At 40.9% G+C, this 18,671-nt stretch overlaps 1 protein-coding gene across 3 annotated transcripts in view; it reads left to right on the top strand.

Moving 5' to 3' along the window:
• The window catches only part of flt4 (fms related receptor tyrosine kinase 4), a 40,320-nt gene extending 21,979 nt beyond the window's left edge, over positions 1 to 18,341 (top strand). For 2 of the 3 annotated variants that reach the window (XM_029441887.1, XM_029441889.1), the window contains exons 8-30: positions 10 to 127; positions 284 to 468; positions 1,516 to 1,681; positions 3,324 to 3,459; positions 4,024 to 4,132; positions 4,964 to 5,323; positions 5,825 to 5,971; positions 7,016 to 7,147; positions 7,674 to 7,780; positions 9,265 to 9,400; positions 9,895 to 9,996; positions 10,118 to 10,231; positions 11,449 to 11,537; positions 11,741 to 11,900; positions 12,017 to 12,111; positions 13,451 to 13,573; positions 13,691 to 13,802; positions 14,027 to 14,126; positions 14,333 to 14,438; positions 14,529 to 14,653; positions 16,044 to 16,167; positions 16,317 to 16,402; positions 17,753 to 18,341. In XM_029441887.1, coding sequence (XP_029297747.1) covers positions 10 to 127; positions 284 to 468; positions 1,516 to 1,681; positions 3,324 to 3,459; positions 4,024 to 4,132; positions 4,964 to 5,323; positions 5,825 to 5,971; positions 7,016 to 7,147; positions 7,674 to 7,780; positions 9,265 to 9,400; positions 9,895 to 9,996; positions 10,118 to 10,231; positions 11,449 to 11,537; positions 11,741 to 11,900; positions 12,017 to 12,111; positions 13,451 to 13,573; positions 13,691 to 13,802; positions 14,027 to 14,126; positions 14,333 to 14,438; positions 14,529 to 14,653; positions 16,044 to 16,167; positions 16,317 to 16,402; positions 17,753 to 17,975 — 3,155 coding nt within the window. In that variant the 3' untranslated portion in view covers positions 17,976 to 18,341. The remainder of the gene's footprint in view (positions 1 to 9; positions 128 to 283; positions 469 to 1,515; positions 1,682 to 3,323; positions 3,460 to 4,023; positions 4,133 to 4,963; positions 5,324 to 5,824; positions 5,972 to 7,015; positions 7,148 to 7,673; positions 7,781 to 9,264; positions 9,401 to 9,894; positions 9,997 to 10,117; positions 10,232 to 11,448; positions 11,538 to 11,740; positions 11,901 to 12,016; positions 12,112 to 13,450; positions 13,574 to 13,690; positions 13,803 to 14,026; positions 14,127 to 14,332; positions 14,439 to 14,528; positions 14,654 to 16,043; positions 16,168 to 16,316; positions 16,403 to 17,752) is intronic. The other variant, XM_029441888.1, reaches the window with a different exon arrangement.
• Positions 18,342 to 18,671: the final 330 nt, after the last annotated feature.

Below are 18,671 nucleotides of genomic sequence, written 5' to 3'. Positions count from 1 at the left end.
TTCTTTCAGAAAAGCCATATATCAGCCTCAACTACAGAGACGGACCAGTGGTGGAGGTTACTGCTGGCCAGAAGTCGTTCAAATTACAAGTTAATGTGTCTGCCTTCCCCGCACCCGAAACCCAATGGTAAAACGAGACTCTGGTGAATTCATTAAATGTAATGGGCTTTTTCCAAAAGCATAATTAGGCCTCATATTGCTTAGGTTGACATATTTTATTTAGAGGCAGAGCACCTCAGCTTAAAGAGTATTCTGTACTATAGCAGCTGTGCTTTGTGTCCAGGTATAAAGATGGAAAGCTGATGAACCAGCGGCCAGAGTTCAAGATGAAAAGGATGAGGATTCACCTTAACCATGCTTTGGAGATTAAGGATGTCTGTCAGGAGGATTCTGGGCTCTTCACGGTTGTGCTGAGGAACAGCGCCGCTGCACTGGAGAAGAGGCTCAACATCACGCTTGTCGTCAACGGTAACTAGTCCGTTGGTGTCTGAACCCTCAGTGAAGATCACGTCAGATGTTTTTTGTTTAATCAGTGGATGTGCAACAGTTAACATTCATGCTACAAAACTCTAGGGTTTACTGGTTTTCCAATTAAAGAACAAAGTATTTTATACAAAATGTGTGATAGGAATCATCGGGCCTCATGCAGCAACACTCTCTTTATTGTCGCTTATATTTTTTGTTAAGAGGAAATTCGTTTGTATATAGTTTTCTTGCATGATTGGATTTATGGGGGGAAATGAGAAGACATTTATAAATAAAGGCTGAGATGTTGCATCAATAAACAAAAGATGCACAGATGAGTGATGATGACAGATTGAATGACAGAGCTGTGGGGTCTGGACCTGCAAAGGAAACAAATGAAGGCATCATAAATTATACATTAGCTACAATTGCTACAATGAAAAGCCCTGATGCACGTAAAGTTGTGGATTAATTACCTTCTCTTTCTTGTTCTCTCTTTAGAATATTTACTAGAAGTAACCAATATAAGTATAAGTATATAATACAAACGAGTCTGTCAGAACAGCAATAGTTCTTACTTACTTCCTTACTATAGCATGTGAATGAAATTTTTTTTTATACGTTTATTTAAACATTAGTATTCCCCATTGAGATTCTACAAGGCCTGGCCAAGACAGCAGCATAAACAAACTTCACGTAAAAGAGTAACCAACCAACGTCAAGCAAAACAGCAAGAAGTTAAAACAAACAGAATACGAATGCCACATAAAATATATAAACAATAACAATAAGACAAACAGTGAATTACACAAAACAATAACATTAGCAGTGTTTAGTGACAGGCCAAGTGCAAATAGTGGTCAGATAGTCTAATTGCACGCTTCATAAAAATACAACACTTTAATCTGGTGACTATTCCATCTGTTGTGTTCAGGATACGGTTTCAACAGTCTCAAATGTATGGAGCACTGCTGTCTCTCATCCAGGGCTGTGACCTTAAATATTATGTCTGGCTGGATGGATGGAATGATTGGCTCTACTTTTCCCCAGTCCCCCCACAGATCCATGAGAAAGAAGTGGCAGATCCGTCCAGTCCTTACCCAAGTGGCAGCATCCAGACTCTAACATGCACCGCCTATGGTCTCCCCGCTCCCAACCTCAGCTGGCAGTGGAGGGCCTGGGGCCCGTGTGTCCTCAACAGCACCCAGAGCACACTGTAAGACAAACCACACACACACACACACACACACACACACACACACACACACACACAGGACTGATATTTATGCAACATGCGTAACCAGTGTGGGAGCAGATAAGGTTCAATCAAATGGGACAGGCAAGAAGAGAGGAGTGGGATGCAGTGCATGAAGCGTTATGTGAAGACCAAATAGGTGGAACAGGTCAGTGTGAAATTGTCCCCTGGCTCTGAGTGAGGAAGAGAGGGTGGAGATGATGACGAAAGAGATGTGGAGGTGGATGAAAAGAGCAGAGATGAAGAGGAAGGCGGAGGAGAAGTAAATAGAGGAAAGAGAGGACGAAAGGAAAGTGTGTCAATGTCCAACCTGCATCCACCCCCATACTGTAATAATGTGCCTGTTGCTCTGCAGCTGATCCGCCATGGTCCAGCTCTCACACAGCAGTCTCACTTTCTGACATGCATAGAAAAAAACAGACATGCACACACACACACACACACACACACACACACACACACACACACACATTATCAGGCATCGCCCTGGGCTTTTTCTCCCCTTCTCCATCCCCGCTTATCCCACATCACGATATAATGGATTCTCTGGACAGCCATATGCTGTAGATTTCAGTTATGTGTTGTGGCCGCTTCTGCTGAATATCCTTTCAATATTCATCTGCCTCCATCTTCCTCCAAGGCTTAATTTGTGAAGTTATTGCTGTTCTCTTGACCTTTCCGTGTTGGCATGCAACACGGGTGCTGACTTGAGGCGGCCCGAGTATACACTCAGAAACACACAACAGTGAGAGGCTCAACTATGGCTTCAAAAGTTCAGTTCATGCTCTGTCTCCTGTACATCTCATGTGACGTTTCATGGGTGACGACTGTTTTTTTTCATGATGAAACAGGTAATGTAGTCCACCTGCCTGATGAAGTATCCTTGAGCAAGACATTGAATCCACCTAAGTTGTTTTGAGCAACGTTCTCTGCAAAGCTTAAGAGTGGTTAGTCTTCACACGATCCCCTTTATTGTGTTTTATTTGTCAAATACCTTGAATTAGGGTCAATTTTGTCATTTGCCCCTTGATTATTTCCGACACTGAGGACGGTGTCTGAATTAATCACATTGCAAGGAAAAATATATACTCACACAACCACATTGTGGGGACTCCATTGTTGGTACAATAAGCAGGTCCTCACAAGGCGTCAGGATTTCACAAATAATTGATTTGTGTATATGTACAATCATTATAATTGATTTATAAAGTATGTATACTGTTTGTAAACTATGAAAAGAGTAAATTGTGATTGACCCTGATTAACTTCTGCCTAATATTTCCCTTTAGGAGAAAATGCAAAACAAAATTCCATTTCATGTTTCATTAGTTCTTGCTATAATGTTCACAACATGTATCGTCATAATAGAAAATTATACCATAGTTTTTCCCATTAGTTGCGAGGACACTTATAATTGTCTTGGCTTTGGGATGCAAGCTTATGTTCGGTTCTGAAATGCAACCCAGTATGTGAAAAAAAAGAAATCTCATAAAACCTCAGGATGTCTGGTTTGATTTGCTTCTGAATTCTCCCCCACTGGCCACTCTTTGCTATGCATGTCAATGAGGGGAGATGTCATGAATGTGTGTGTGTTTCTCTCCAGGGTCCGGCGAGACAGGAAGGGCCGGAGTGACAGGATCGCAGACTGTCAGAACTGGCAGGACATTAACTCGGAAAACGGCATGAATGAAATCGAGGCTATTGAAATGACAGTCGAAGTGGTGGATGGCCGACAAAAGGTTCATCACTGTTTGATTGTGACTTGACATTCTATGTAAAAGCTCACCTAATCATGAATTCTCCGCAAAATAATGACTGATTATTATTAGGATGTAGCCCAGAAAATAACACATTTGTGTAAGTGGCCTTATCTGTGAACGATGATGTTTTTCTGTAAGTGTCCCAAATTCTGAGCTCCATAACAAAATGTGTCAATCTCGAACCATTTCCACAGCAGAAATATTTAGAACAGTCTTCCTCTGCAGACTTCCTGTAAGGATGGCTTATAAACACAACCAGACACACATGCAAGGGAGGGGCACATGTGCACATACACATGTCTGTACATTTATAAACCTAAACCATAAAATGGAATTATTTATTATGAGCACATGCAGAAACACACACTGATGGTGTTTCAGTCACACCTGAATGAGGTTGCTTCCAGTAGGCCTGTTAGTACAAAATTGGATTTGTGTCAATCTCACAACGAAATTACATGATAGCAGACTGCGCTTCCTTTTAGAACATGTGTGTTTCCTCCAGATTATTTCAAGTCTCACGCACCTTTTCTCACCTCACAGACTGTGAGCAGGCTTCAAATTGGCAACGCCAGTGTTTCCGTCATGTACAAATGTTCTGCTGAAAACAAAGTTGGCAAAGATGAGCGGCTGATCTACTTCTATGTAACCAGTAAGTATGTCGGGTTAGATTTCACCCTGCATTTGACAACAAAGAGCACAAAACACAGAATAATTAAAGGGTCTGTTCTGCCAAAATCCCCTCTAGTGGCATGTAGCCATGCAGATAATTGTAGTTTTATTTGTAGAGTTTTTGAGATATCCATCTGTGAGCTTCATCCCATTGCAATGGAGGTGAATAGACTTTGTGGTCCTTCCAGCGTTGGAAAATTATATTTTGAAAATTCAGCAGCAACATTAGTTACTACATGGATGGATTATTGAACATGTACTATGAGTAAGCCAACCCTTTAATGGATTACTTAAACCCACAAAATGAGAATTTGTACATATATTACCCCGTGTTACCTTGAACTTGTGAAGAAAAACTTTAACAATCTAAGTCTCGTTTATCCGGTCGTATACTCCTTCCTTCCCAATACATGTGTTTTCACTGAAACCTTACTATTTAAAACACTTTGGACTACGATGAACGAGTAGCGTGCCTGCCAAAAAAAGAGACTTTTTCTAGGAAGTGTGTTAAATAGTAGGTTTTAGCAAAAATGCATGTGTTTGGGAGGTGGGGAGAAGACGACTGGACTGAATGAGTTGTGTGAGAGATTGTAAACGGATGTTTGGATGTAGTTTTGCTGTTGTTAAACATGGCCCCCATTTACTTCAATTCATCAAGAATTTTCTCAGTTGTTTTATTCTTTGTTCACCGTGGTGGCATGCTAAAAAAGATTTTCTTCAAGAATTCAATTTGCATTCATGTCCATTGCACGAGCTCTGTCTTGTTAGGTTACCTAACCGCCCCCACCTGCCCTTCTCTGTATCATTAAAGCCATCCCTGAGGGGTTCAGTGTGGACGTTCAGCTCTCGGAGAATCCCCTAGAGCAGGAGAAAGTGTCCCTGTGCTGCAGTGCTGACAATTACACCTACGAGCAGCTGCAGTGGTACCGCCTCAACCCCCAGGCCCTGCAGGACGAGCAGGGCAAGCCCCGTGAGCTGGACTGCAGGAGCGTGCACCTCTACGCGTACACCCTTGATGGCCAGCTCTCCTTCCAGGAGCCCTCCAACAGCTGGGTCCTGGACTTCACCATCCCCTCTATACAGCTGCAGGATGAGGGTCATTATGTGTGTGAGGCTCAGAGCAGGCGGAGTGGGGAGAAACAGTGCCTGTTCAGATACATCTCTGTGAAAGGTGAGAGATAAAAGAGAAGAACGCTCCAGACACAGACACATCGTCGTAGTCACTCTCAACTACAGCTAATCATGGAGAAACGTTCAGCCCTTGGCATCTGAAACACACACAGGTCGCAGTGGAGCTGGTGCTGAGATGCTAGAGGCTTAAAAATACACACACTCACAAAGCCCACGCAGCCCGATACCCACATCCACACATATTGGAGAGAGCACCTGGTGTTTGCAGAGTTTACACATAGTGGCAAAAAACACAGCTGAGATACTGCAGGGCTGAAATGCACAAACAAATTCCTGCTTCATTCATGTTGTGTGCTGTAACCTTGCATCAGTGCCTGGAGGAGTGATGTACTTTTTAATGGGATTTTCTGACTTTGGCACTTTTTTCAATTCCATAAAACATGTACATTTACGGTCCTTGGGTTGCAGACAAGTCACAGTGTTGGTTTTCCCTTTCCCCTCTGCTATCTCTCCGCCTCTTGGCCTCTCTTTGTCTTCGTAGCCCCGGAGGCGCCTCGATACAAGCTCAGCCTCACCAACCAGACAGTGAATGTGACCGAGTCTCTGCGGATGGAGTGCGATGTGGAGGGCAGACCTCTGCCTCTCCTCTCTTGGTTCAAAGACAACCAGCCTCTCCACCAAATGTCAGGTGCGTGAACACACCCACTCAGATGATGCACACGTTTATACAACACTTCAGCCGCCCACATGCCAACCCACACATACACACATACTCGCTCACACACAGTTTACTCATAAAAGTTTACCCCTCTGGATCTTAATTTAGCAGGACTCAAGAGAGAAAGTCTGCTCCATTCTGGCGTCACATTAGATAAAAGTATTATACGTTTTATTAATATTTACTTAGAGAGCAACAGCCTTTGGCAGATGTTGCTTTTTTTTGTTGCACTTTCCTTCATTATGAATGGCAATCCAGCTATTAAAAGCCAACATGGGCACGAACACAGCCACCCACCCACCAGCCCACCCACACATTCATACTGTTATGATGGGTCAAAGAGAACCAGTGACAAGAATTCTTGTACGGATGTGTTTGCTGCACATATGCACACCCACACACACGCATAAAACCCTGCAGGCCGATATACATGGCTCATTAGCTTTCTCAGCGTGTATCTCGTCCTAACATCTGAAGGAGGTGAGGGGGTGGTATGGGGGGTTAATACGGTGTGAGTGACAGCTGATGCTCGGTGCTGGGGCATGTGACCCGACCCACAGGGCAACGGGACTATGAGTGATAAGCACTTATAAGAAGAATAATAGCTTACTAATTATTAGCAGTATGTTACATAATCCCAATTATGCTTTTAAGGGCATATGGTGTTGACTTTACATTGTAGAAGAGGCTGACATTTAATGTATTTTAGAATACACCTAAAGACCTGCTTACTTTGTGTCTGTTGAATGAATGTTTTTTAATTACTGAATTTAAAAGGTTGCATTAGTCATATGAGAGTAAACGTGCACAACAATGCCACTACTGTAAATACTATGAGAAAAGCAATTCATAGTGCTTTACATAAAACATCAAACACATTGTAGCAAAGTGCTTAGAAAGCGCACCAGAGGTGTGACAAGTATTCAAGAAATGTTGTTGAAAAAGTTGCTGGATTTATGATGTGAGAAGGGAAGCGGAGTATTGAATTGCGGCGCTGTGTGTGTCACTATTCAGGGATCCAGCTGCAGGACTCAAACCGCACGCTGAGTATCCAGCGGGTTACAGAGGAGGACGCCGGTCTTTACACCTGCACCGCCTGCAACCAGCGGGGTTGTGTCCACTCCTCAGCCGCCGTCCAGGTCATCGGTGAGACAGCCACACACACTCACTCACACTTACATACAGAGACGGAGAGCTGCATACAATCACACAACACAGCTGAATCCACTCACGCACGCTCGCCGCTGACATGCTTTTTTGAGTGCACTCAGGATGCCGTCAAGTTGACATCTATATACACAAAATGTACACGTCAGGATTTTTGTCCTTCACCTTTCCAGCTGTAGTTTTAGTTATTTTTCTTGTGTACAGCTCTCCACATTGAAGGTCAGAATGGCATTGTGTGTTCAGAGTTAATAATTTAATGGCTTTTTCTAGAAGTGGTCTCATGATGAATGGCTGAATTGATTAAATGACTGTTTAGCACAACCCTGAAGAGTTCAATGCAAGGACCAGGCAAAAGCGATTAATAGTTTGTAATATAGCACCCCCTACAGCTGGTAAAGAGTAATATAATCAAAGACAGCTACATCAAAGACCTGTGAGAGGATGAAGTGGTTTCAGATAAAACATTTACATCTAAATGTGACTATATTGCTTTCTTTCTTTCAAGGTTCAAGTGACAAGGCCAATGTGGAGATTGTAATCCTCATCGGGACCGGAGTCATCGCCGTCTTCTTCTGGGCTTTGCTCATCCTCATCTTCTGCAATGTGAAACGGGTCAGAAAGGCGCCAATTTTGTCCAAGGGTCTGTGAGAGAAACTGACAGGCTGTGACGGAAACAATTTAACCTTTGACTCACAACATGTCTGTCAGCGTTAGAGCACTACCTGTTTGATCTTTGAGACGTTCTGCAGTTTACACGCCGAGAGAGTTACTGATATCTGCAGGGAGGGTGTCCAATAAGATGTTGCTGGTCTATAATGAGGCCCAAATGGCTTTATATTTTTCCTCACTTGGTCATCATAGTCTCACACAGTGTGGTGCTGTCATTAACAAATTAATTAAGTGGAGAAATGGAGACATTATTCTCTCCTCTCTCTTACAGTAGCTCCATCTAATTATCTCTTGCCCCCTGGTTCACTTGTGCCCTAGGAGGTCTTGAAATGTAATTATGAATACAATTTAAAACCACCACACATCCGCCAAAAAAACGACAACATTTATTTTAAAAATAAGAATATTGAGACCTCGGCCTCCAAATGTGAGACTAATAGCCAATCACATTAGCTCCTCTCATCACTGTTAACCCTTTAAAAGCAGCAGACAGTTTAATGAGCTGAGAGAACTGGCTTTCTGAAGAAAAATGTTTTCTCTGAGAAACAAAGAAATACAATACCCCAAAGAATAATTGCTTACTAATTATTAGCAGTGTGTTACATAATCCCAAATATGATTTTAAGGGCATATGGTGCTAAAGTGACATTGTAGGAGAGACTGAAACTGAAGTTATATTAGAAAATACTTATCGCCACACCTAAAGACCTGCTTACTTTGTTAGTGTCTGTTGAATTAATGTTTTTTAATTACTGAATTTAAAAGGTTACATTTAAAAATAGCCAATAAAGCCAAGAGATTAGAAAATTAAATTCAAAATGAAATCAAACTAAAATAGAACAATACAGGCAATAAAGCAAGAATAAATGTTACAGTGCAATTAAAAAAATAATAATTGTTTGATTCAATAAAAAGCAGCAGAAACAGAAAATGTCTTCAGTCTTGATTTAAGAGAACTAAGAGTTACAAATAGAAGTATTCACTGTTATATGAATAATCTCACTGTATGAATTGAAATAGGTGTGAAACAGTACAGTACGCACTGTACATAAAAAACTGCAGATGTAAACAAACACCACAGCTGCTGATGGCTGTAGGTGTTCAACCACATCAGAATCGCAGCATCTGGATCTGAAGCCTTGCAATAGTAAAATACTTACTGTTGCTAGAATATGCTTTGCCATTTTCAATGGATGAAGTCTGATTTTCAGCTTTTGGCTCGATCGCAATTCAGTTTTGACTCATGCAATGTGATAAAAACAGGTTTTTATCTTCCTAAGTAGAAAACATCACAGCTGGCAGATGTTCAATACATGTTGATACATAATGGTTGACGTTAGCTCTCTCTCTCTCTCTCTCTCTCTCTCTCTCTCTCTCTCTCTCTCTCTCTCTCTCTCTCTCTCTCTCTCTCTCTCTTTCAACTTCAGGTTAATCCGGCGGACATAAAGACGGGCTATCTGTCAATCATTATGGACCCGGGGGAGGTGCCTCTGGATGAGCAGTGTGAATACCTGCCCTACGACTCCACGCAGTGGGAGATCTCCAGAGACAGACTGCGATTGGGTAAGCAAGCGATAAGGGTGGGACAAAAGGGCGGATGGATGTTAGGATAAACGAGTGAATTGGAGCTCGGGGGTTTGTGAGGAAATATGCAGGCGGGGATGAGAGCGAAGAGATGGATGAAACTGAATTAGTATTCCATTTCCAGAAGCCTTAATGACATGACTTTGGATCGCAGCCAGCTGGGCAAAGTGCTGCCAAGTAAAGTGCTAATGTTAAATATGTGCTCATTCCCAGCACAGCTTTTTAAAAATGCCCTGAGGAAAAGCATCTGTTCCACGACAGTGTTCAACTCATGGGAGCATGTTGTTTCCAAATGCTGCAATTGAGAATGTAATTTCTTCCCTCTTGTCTGTATAGAAGCCAGATGCATTACATTTAGTAATTGCTCCTGAGTTTACGACTGTTTGTGTAATCCAATGAAACTAAAAACTGAGCCTGCATTGATCAATGAGCATGAATATTCTGTGTTTTCTCTGTTCTTTCTCCTGACATAGGAAAGGTTTTAGGTCACGGTGCATTTGGAAAAGTAATTGAGGCATCAATCGGCATCAGCAAGAGCAACAGTTTGGACACAGTGGCTGTCAAGATGCTGAAGGGTGAGATGTGTCTTTGTGTATGAGTTAGGAAGTTTTCTAAGAAGCAACTGATGCACAAATAATACACCTATTAGATAAGCAATGCAATGCAAAATACCTAATGTTCCAATGTGTGTTTCAGATGGAGCCACAGCCAGTGAGCACAAGGCCTTGATGTCAGAGTTAAAGATTCTGATTCACATAGGTAACCATCTGAATGTAGTGAACCTGCTAGGAGCCTGCACCAAACCCAACGGTGAGATTCACATGCATTACATGTTTATATGTGTGTAGTCATATATCCATATCATGATTAGTGTAATGTATAAACTTGTAAAAAAAGAATCCCTCTCAATCTTCTCTTATGACCCACTAGAAGTGGGTTTTCATTTTACTGCTTACTAAAAAATGTCTATAAAAATGTAGTGATCAGATGCCAGATTGTAAGCACGCTTCAAAAAAGAGGCTATAAAAATAGCGGACACAGCGGTGAAAAAAATTATAGCAAGGCATAATAGCAAGCGGACAAAGCTCGTTCCAACACGAGAGTGAATCTGGGGTTGGCTTGAACCCTAACACTTTTTGAGCCAGGGAGGAAGGGCCAACCTTTAATGTTGTGTTTACAAACTGCAACCGGCAAATCATACTCATTTTGCCTGTAATTTACTGTAACATCAACATAGATCCAGTCTCAATGTCTGCTCCTCGTTGTTCTTCTTTGTCACTTTCTTGTATTTTGAAATATATGTTTTCATGATTTTGGAGATGTAGGTAGAATATTTTGTTTTGTTTCACATACATCTGCAGTTTGGGTACATATACATAATAATAATTATTAGAATTAGTATTATTATAATAAGTATAATGATTATAATAATTGTAATAATGATGAACATTTTAGAAAATAATTAGAAAAGAAATATATATAAAAATATTGGCCGATATATCAATATCAGAATTGTTTTACTCCTTAATATCAGAATCAGCATTGACCCAAACAAAAGAAATCAGTCCGGCTATTGTACAGATTACCTCTTTGCAGCTCTGCTGTTTGTCCTGTGGAGTGAAATCCCTTCCCTATTATTTTGTCCACCCCCTGCAGCTTCCACACAATAATTTCTGAGAAAGTCGAACAGCTGCCTCTCTTTTTCTTAGACACCCCTAATGTTCTGTCCATACATCCATTTGATCGGTTGAGCACATTTTTGAGATGTGCACATCTGGAAATGTTTAACCCTGTTAACCCTAAAACAAAAGCAGCAATTTAGCTGTGCAGCTAATCCCAGGCATGAAATGCTCACAGAATGTCAGCTCTCACTGTTTTGAATATGGTGTTAAAAACTGAGCTCCTAAACATGAAGCAGAGACTATTTTAATGAGTTTTACCAAGTAGGAAAACAATATAAAGTGTGTTGGAATCTTTCATAAAGTGAGCATACTGTGAGCTGACAATAAAAGTGTCTGTATCACCAGGTCCTCTGATGGTGATAGTGGAATACTGCAAGTATGGGAATCTGTCTAACTTCCTACGAGCCAAGAGAGAGTTCTTCCTGCCATACAGGGTATCAAAACATGGCTGACACTAAAACACTGTTCACTGTTTTTATATGTTTGTTCTGCTGTGATAATGTGACTGCAGGGAGAATCTTCTTTGCTTTAGTCCAGCTGACATTTCTGTCTGAGCTTTGTTTCTTTTATTGAACAGTATTTTTTAACTCTCTTTTTTTCTTATTATTGATTGACATTGAATTGTTCTCCCTCTCAGGATCGTTCTCCTAAAACTCAGAGCCAGGTGAGACGGATGATTGAGGCGGGTCAAATTGACCAAAGAGCTTGCGTCCCGCCTTCTCCACGCTCCTCGCCGCTCAACAGTCCTCAGAGTCCATCATCCACCGTGCCCAATGAGAGTTCTGCTGTGGAGAAAAGTGAGTCTGCTTTAATTCACAAGATAAAATGATATAACTCATTGTCTTGTTACAAATGTAGTTAAATTTCACTTTTTATTTCCGTGACTAACCTTCCCTTCGTCTTCTCTCTCCAGTGGAGGACTTGTGGAAAACTCCTCTCACGATAGAAGATCTAATTTGCTACAGTTTCCAGGTGGCTCGTGGGATGGAGTTCCTGGCCTCCAGAAAGGTTAATAGTTTAATTACATAGACAATTAGAGAATGAGCTGTGGTTCATTGTTACCAGAAGTTGGTCACAGAGGCAGTAGGTTGTAGCTTGGATCATTCAGCTTCTCAGTCCTTTGAGCTTGTTAATTAACTATGTGATTGTAAACTGGAGCTGTGCCACGAGCCCACACTGCATGCTGATGCCAAGCAGTCTGTTTACACAGGACAAATAAATAATAACAATACTTATTATAGTGAGATACATTCCAAACTAAATCCAAATTATTTTTTTTGCATGTGCTGTTGATAGACACTATTGTCCCACAATGCAATGCACCAAGGAAAGTGAGAAGCTACTCACAGCTGCAACGCATTAAAACACATTTTGGGTGGTTGATGAAGATTTTGGGAAACACAGAAATGAGTTATGCAGTTTTGGAAAAACATGTTGCTTCCTGTTGATGTTTATTTGGCAGTGACATTAAATTAAATGATAAATCAGTATAAATAAGATTGAATTAAATCAAATTAAGTTAGACACAATAATACATTTTATTCAAATGTAATTAAAAAGTAAACATGACCTTTTAATTGGATTCAATTTAATAGAGTATGTACTAACACATTAGCACATACTCTATGGGTAATCTTGATGGCAAAGAAATCGGCGTTATTTATTTCATTTGGTGATTATTCGATGTGCACTTAATGAACTGTGAAACAAATGTGGATCTGAAGAGCGCATTGTTCTCTGAGATTTGTTTAAATCATCAGCACTGCAAAACACCAAGTAATGTTGTTATTGGATTGTTTTCTGTTAACCACCAAAGCCAATCCCACATATGAATCCACTGGTAATCGGGTGAATAATGAAATTGAAATGGTGGCTTTAGTTTATAATGAATATCAACGATGTGACTGGACTCTAAGCAGACTGTCTGTCTTTAAATGACTCACAGTCGTGACCCTGTAAGCATCATCTCCGGCAGGGATTCTACAGAGCTCAAGACAAAGTCCAGTCCCAGTTACAGACTGACACAGAGACACACGCACACACACACACACACACACACACACACACACACGGACACACACACGGACATGCACAATCACAATGAGAGATTTTAAGGCAACAGATTATTAAATTAACCAAATTGCTATTTACTTCCTCCACTTTGTCATCCACTCGTCAGAGAAAACAAGGTGAAATCAATGCATTCAAACACACACACACACACACACACACACACACACACACACACACACACACACACACACACACACACACACACACACACACACACACACACACACCTGTCGGCAGGGTATTGATGTATGTGTGGTCGTGTGTATATCCACAGTGTATCCACAGAGACCTGGCAGCCAGGAACATTCTCCTGTCAGAGAACAACATCGTGAAGATCTGTGACTTCGGCCTGGCCAGAGACATATACAAAGACCCCGACTACGTCAGGAAAGGCAATGTACGGCATCCTCACACTCATTTTAACCACCTACATAATGGTTCCATTTAAAGGTAATGTGTATGTGTTTGTGTGACTTTCTTGTAATAGTTTTCTGGTGTTTTAATGTTCTCTCAGGCTCGTCTGCCTTTAAAGTGGATGGCTCCAGAGAGCATCTTTGACAAAGTGTACACCAGCCATAGTGACGTGTGGTCTTTTGGAGTTCTCCTCTGGGAAATCTTCTCACTCGGTAAAGACACTCATTTTATCATTTGTATAAAATCAATGGATGAAATAACCATTAAAAGTACCTATCAATCTCACTTCCTGCCAAAAGCAATTAGGAAATTATTCTTTGTTAACTTTTAGAGGCAGACTAAATCTTCATATCCATCATCCAAACACACAATAACTTGTTTTTCCTACATCTCGACAGGTTTATTGATGTTTTATCCTCCCTTTGTCTGCCCTCAGGTGCGTCTCCGTACCCGGGAGTACAGATTGACGAAGACTTTTGCCGACGATTGAAAGACGGCGTGAGGATGAGGTCACCGGAGACTGCCTCCCCTGAAATGTAAGCGTTGGCTTTGATTTATTCCTTCTCTCATCCTTTACTGTCAAATAATATTTATAGCCAACATTAAGCCAATCCCGAATGCAGATGAGAATAAACTCCTAATTATCATAACATTGACTGACTTTAGGAGAGGATATATGGTCAAATGTGCAGCTATACCTCAGTGTTGTCCTTGTTGTGACGGTGCTGCCCTCTGCTGGTAGATACGGCATCATGCTAGCCTGCTGGCAGGGTGAGCACAAGGAGAGACCAGCCTTCTCTGCCCTGGTGCAGATCCTGGGAGACCTGCTGCAGGACAACAGCCTACCTGTAAGTTCTTTGCTGGAGAAACCTTCATTGTAGCCAGCGTAGGTGAGTTTTGTAAAGAGTTTTCTTGATCTATGTCTGTTTCCCCTTCAGGATGGGAAGGACTACATCCCTCTGAACCACTCACAGAGCTCAGAGGATGATGGTTTCTCACAGGCCTCATCATGCCCTCCATCTGAGGAGGAACTGAGACTGGCCTGCAACACTCTACCCGCCAGGTAATAACATACACATCCTGTATTCCTTAAAGGACCCAAAGTAAGTAGTAAGTAAGTAAAGATTCTAACTATGCTTCAACTTGAACATACTTGTTGAGGAGCTTGTTCAGCGGCAGACTGCTGTCCCTGTCCTGCTCCACAGACAGGCTCAAGAACTCTTTTGTCCCCCTGGCCATAAGACTGTACAACTCCTCTCCAACTTTTGTAATTATTTACAGTCTGTATTTTTACATTTATAATGTACAGCCGCTTATTTTAAATTGTATTTGTACTTACTTTTGTCTGTCATCTGTCTGTCTGTCTGTCTGTCTGTCATCTGTCTGTCTGTCTGTCTGTCTGTCTGTCTGTCTGTCTGTCATCTGTCTGTCTGTCTGTCTGTCTGTTCTGTCTGTCTGTCATCTGTCTGTCATCTGTCTGTCTGTCTGTCTACTATGTTCGGCTAAAGTCATTTTTCACACAAGAGATTTTGTGTTTTTGTCTGAGCTCTTCTCACTGGTTGAACGGTGAAGGTGATGTCATGAACCTCCATGCACCAATCAGGGCTCAGAGACATTGAATGACAGTAAATGTGGTGACAGCTGTGTGGTTATTTGCTCACGTTGCCAGGACATGTCAATCAAATCTGATCAAACCCACACAGTCCCGATGAAGAAGGACAGCTTAGAGTCATCACAGTTTTTTAGTGTGGAATGATGTTTACCAAAGGTGGTTTTTCACAAATATTTAATATTATAGAGAATTTTCTTAAGATTTGAAACCAGGTTTTCAGGGGCTTCAAAATAGAGACTTGAACTTGGTCCTGCACACTTCATTAAACAACAACAACAACAGTTAATCTTAGTGGTCTGAGGACGGTCCCTCATCGTGTCAACTTGTAGATTAAATTTCTTACAGAATTTAAACTTTAGGTATAAATTCTGATAATTATCATTTGAAAAGAAAACATACAATCTTACAAGCCCTCGTAGAAAAACTCTGAGGTAAAGTAACGTTCAAAGCTTTTTTTCTTCACATTGTGTTAATGAGTCAGCCTGCTGGGAAGCCTCTGGAAAGTAGATGGGTATTTGAAATTTAAATCAACTGACTGTTCTCATTAAACTAGCCGTCACAAACCTTCAGACAAAATCATTTAAGACATTTTATGGGATGAGAAAAAACATTTTTGATCAACCAGATGTATCATCGTGTCTGTGTTTTCAGATGATCTTGTGTATTGAATATTTTCAGCCGATAGACTCTCACTGATATTGAATCAAATCAGACAACCCATTCATAACTCAATAATCTGTTTCTCTTCTTTACTTTTTCCTATCTGTCTCGTAGCATTTGTATGTCAGCAGAAGGCTCCATCAAGTATTGATCTGATAATCCTTCTACACTTCTTTACCAGCAGGTATTATAACTGCATGCCCTTTGCCGGCTGTGTGTTTGTTGGACCCTCCACAGCATGCCAGCCCAGAGTCAAAACATTTGAAGAGTTACCCCTGGAGATGCACCGACAGAAAGCTCCTCAAGTAAGCCCTTTATCAACTGTTGGAAATGTGACATTTGGTGAATGGCATTTGGGAATTTTCTCCTTGGGTAATTACCAAAAATGGTTGCAGACATAGCAGTTAGGTCAACCAAAGGAATTTAATTTAAAATGTGCTGTGTTTCTTCACAGGATAACCAGACAGACAGCGGGATGGTTCTGGCCTCCGAAGAATTTGAGAGGATTGAACACAAGCACAGGGGTGCCGTCTCTAAAAGGTTAACCATACAAAAGCTTTAATCCATATTGCTGTCTGAAAACGAAAGTTTCAGACATGCGCAGACAGTGATTTAGCTACTGTGCAGACTCAATATGAGAAAACAGTCAATCTCTCCCGGGTGGAAGCATGTAAGTCACTCACAGCTTTATATGTAGTGGAACTACATTAGTTTTGTAAAGGATGTAAGCATCTGCAGAGTGGATTTACACATCGGTAAGTAGGAGAGACCAGCGGTCTGAGTCATTTGAACTCAGACCGCATATTCATCAGAGTTTTGAGAATTAGGCTCAACATTAATCTAAAGAGCTGTAAAAAAAAAAAGGTTTTGGCTAAAAGTGAAGAATAAGACACATTTATCCAGCAACTCACTCCTGCTTACAGCAAAGATGCAGGAGGAACCTTTAAGTGCAGCTCTGAAATGATTAATCACATTTACAATCAGACATTTGTTACCAAACTCTGCAGGGGAAATATATATAATAAAAGATTCATGTGTAACATTGTATCAAAAATGTGTCTGGAAATAACGGCTCACTAGAAAGCAGCTAGAACTGGCAAAATATAAACTTATCTTATCCTGAATTATATTATTATTATTAGTTGTATTATTATTTACATTGATTTAGATGCATTGCTTACCCACATTACCTGTGGAGTTCTGTTAGATTTAGGAATATTAAGTCAAAACAAGTATGTATATATATATATATATATATATATATATATATATATATATATATATATATATATATATATATATCCACATACAGGATAAGGCTGGCATTATCCATCATGTGTGTTATTGTCAACAAATCCCTTGTAAAGACCAAAACCAACAATGTGTCAGTCTGTATATCGATACTTTCTGACTTTCCCACCCTGTCTGTGGCACTCGGTCCCAACTGAAGACATAAAGAATTAGTCAAGAATATAAAGTTTTATTTAAAAAAAGGGCAAAATAATTTCCTATATCACATATTTTTTTTCAGGAGTAAATAGTAAGTAATTATTTATGATACACGTGTGTGTTTAATAGTTTTTGAACAACAACTCTTTGTTACAAAGAAATAAGTTACATTATTAGGCATTACACATTTTTATTTCATGCTGGAACTACAGCCGGATATTTTTAATTTAATACATTCATTGTGCAGTTTTAAAGTCCACCAAATCTCTACATTTGAGAGCGTGTGAGTTTGTGAATAATATGTTGGTTGGTTCATGAAAATCAGCTCCGTTTACAATTGTAGCATAAACATTGGATTTGTAATATTTTTGAATGTATTTTCCCCAAACCTCCACACAGTAGGTAATGTGTAATGTCTTGCTCTCCCCCCCCCCCCCCCAGTCGTATGGGCAGCAGCAGCAGCACAGAGCCTCTGACAGCCTCCCACGGTTCCCTGGGGCGAAGCAGTGGCGCCGGCAGCTCCAGGCAACTCCATCCCAACTTCTTCAGCCAGCTTTCAGGACAGACCTTCTACAACAACGAGTACGGACACCTGTCCGAGGAGGGCTTCTGCGACTTCTTCTCCTCGCCTGACGCCCCCTGCCTGGCCTCCTCTAATGTGTAATCTTACCAAAGACGCAGCCCGAGAGAATGGAGAGGGTTAAAGAATACAAGGTGTGACAGCTCAGTGCGAGGGAGGCTTTAGTAACACCCCAGTAGTGCCATGTAACTAGTCATTTATTAATGATAGATCTTTGTGAATAGAGCTTACCTCTGCTCATCTCTTCCTCTCGGGCTGCTGCCTCAACAGACTGAGCTGTGTGCCTGAAGTTCCTCTAACCAGCCACTGGGTGGCAGCATTACGACAAAAACAAACACAAGTATTTTCTATTTACACATTCATATTTTTTATCTTTTATATACAGAGTATTCTTCCTTCATTTGTACAAATATCGACTCATATGGGAAGAAATAAAGAAATTTATCTTCTTCTCGCTCTCCTCTGTCAGATTAATATGCTGTCATTATTCCAGTGGAGTACAAGCTTTAAGTGCACATTTGCATTTGTCACGCTGTGATGAAATACAGGTCCACAGCGAGCTACAGCCTCATACTGTACTAATGTACAAAACAGGCAGATATTTATAGATGTGTGTCATTCAGTGGAGGTGGAAACGCGAGGACACCATGAACAAGGAATAAATTATGGAAGTAAACAGGGATGTGAGTCACACTAAGCACCTCTTATCAAAGCTAGACGTAAGCATGAGGCCAGCCGTGAAAGCCTCACACCCTCTTACATGCTCACATCACAAATGAC

Source organism: Cottoperca gobio, chromosome 10 (genome assembly GCF_900634415.1).
Source record: "Cottoperca gobio chromosome 10, fCotGob3.1, whole genome shotgun sequence".
Taxonomy (NCBI): domain Eukaryota; kingdom Metazoa; phylum Chordata; class Actinopteri; order Perciformes; family Bovichtidae; genus Cottoperca; species Cottoperca gobio.
The sequence above is the reverse complement of the archived record's forward strand: the minus strand, read 5'-3'. Positions and strand labels throughout refer to the sequence as shown.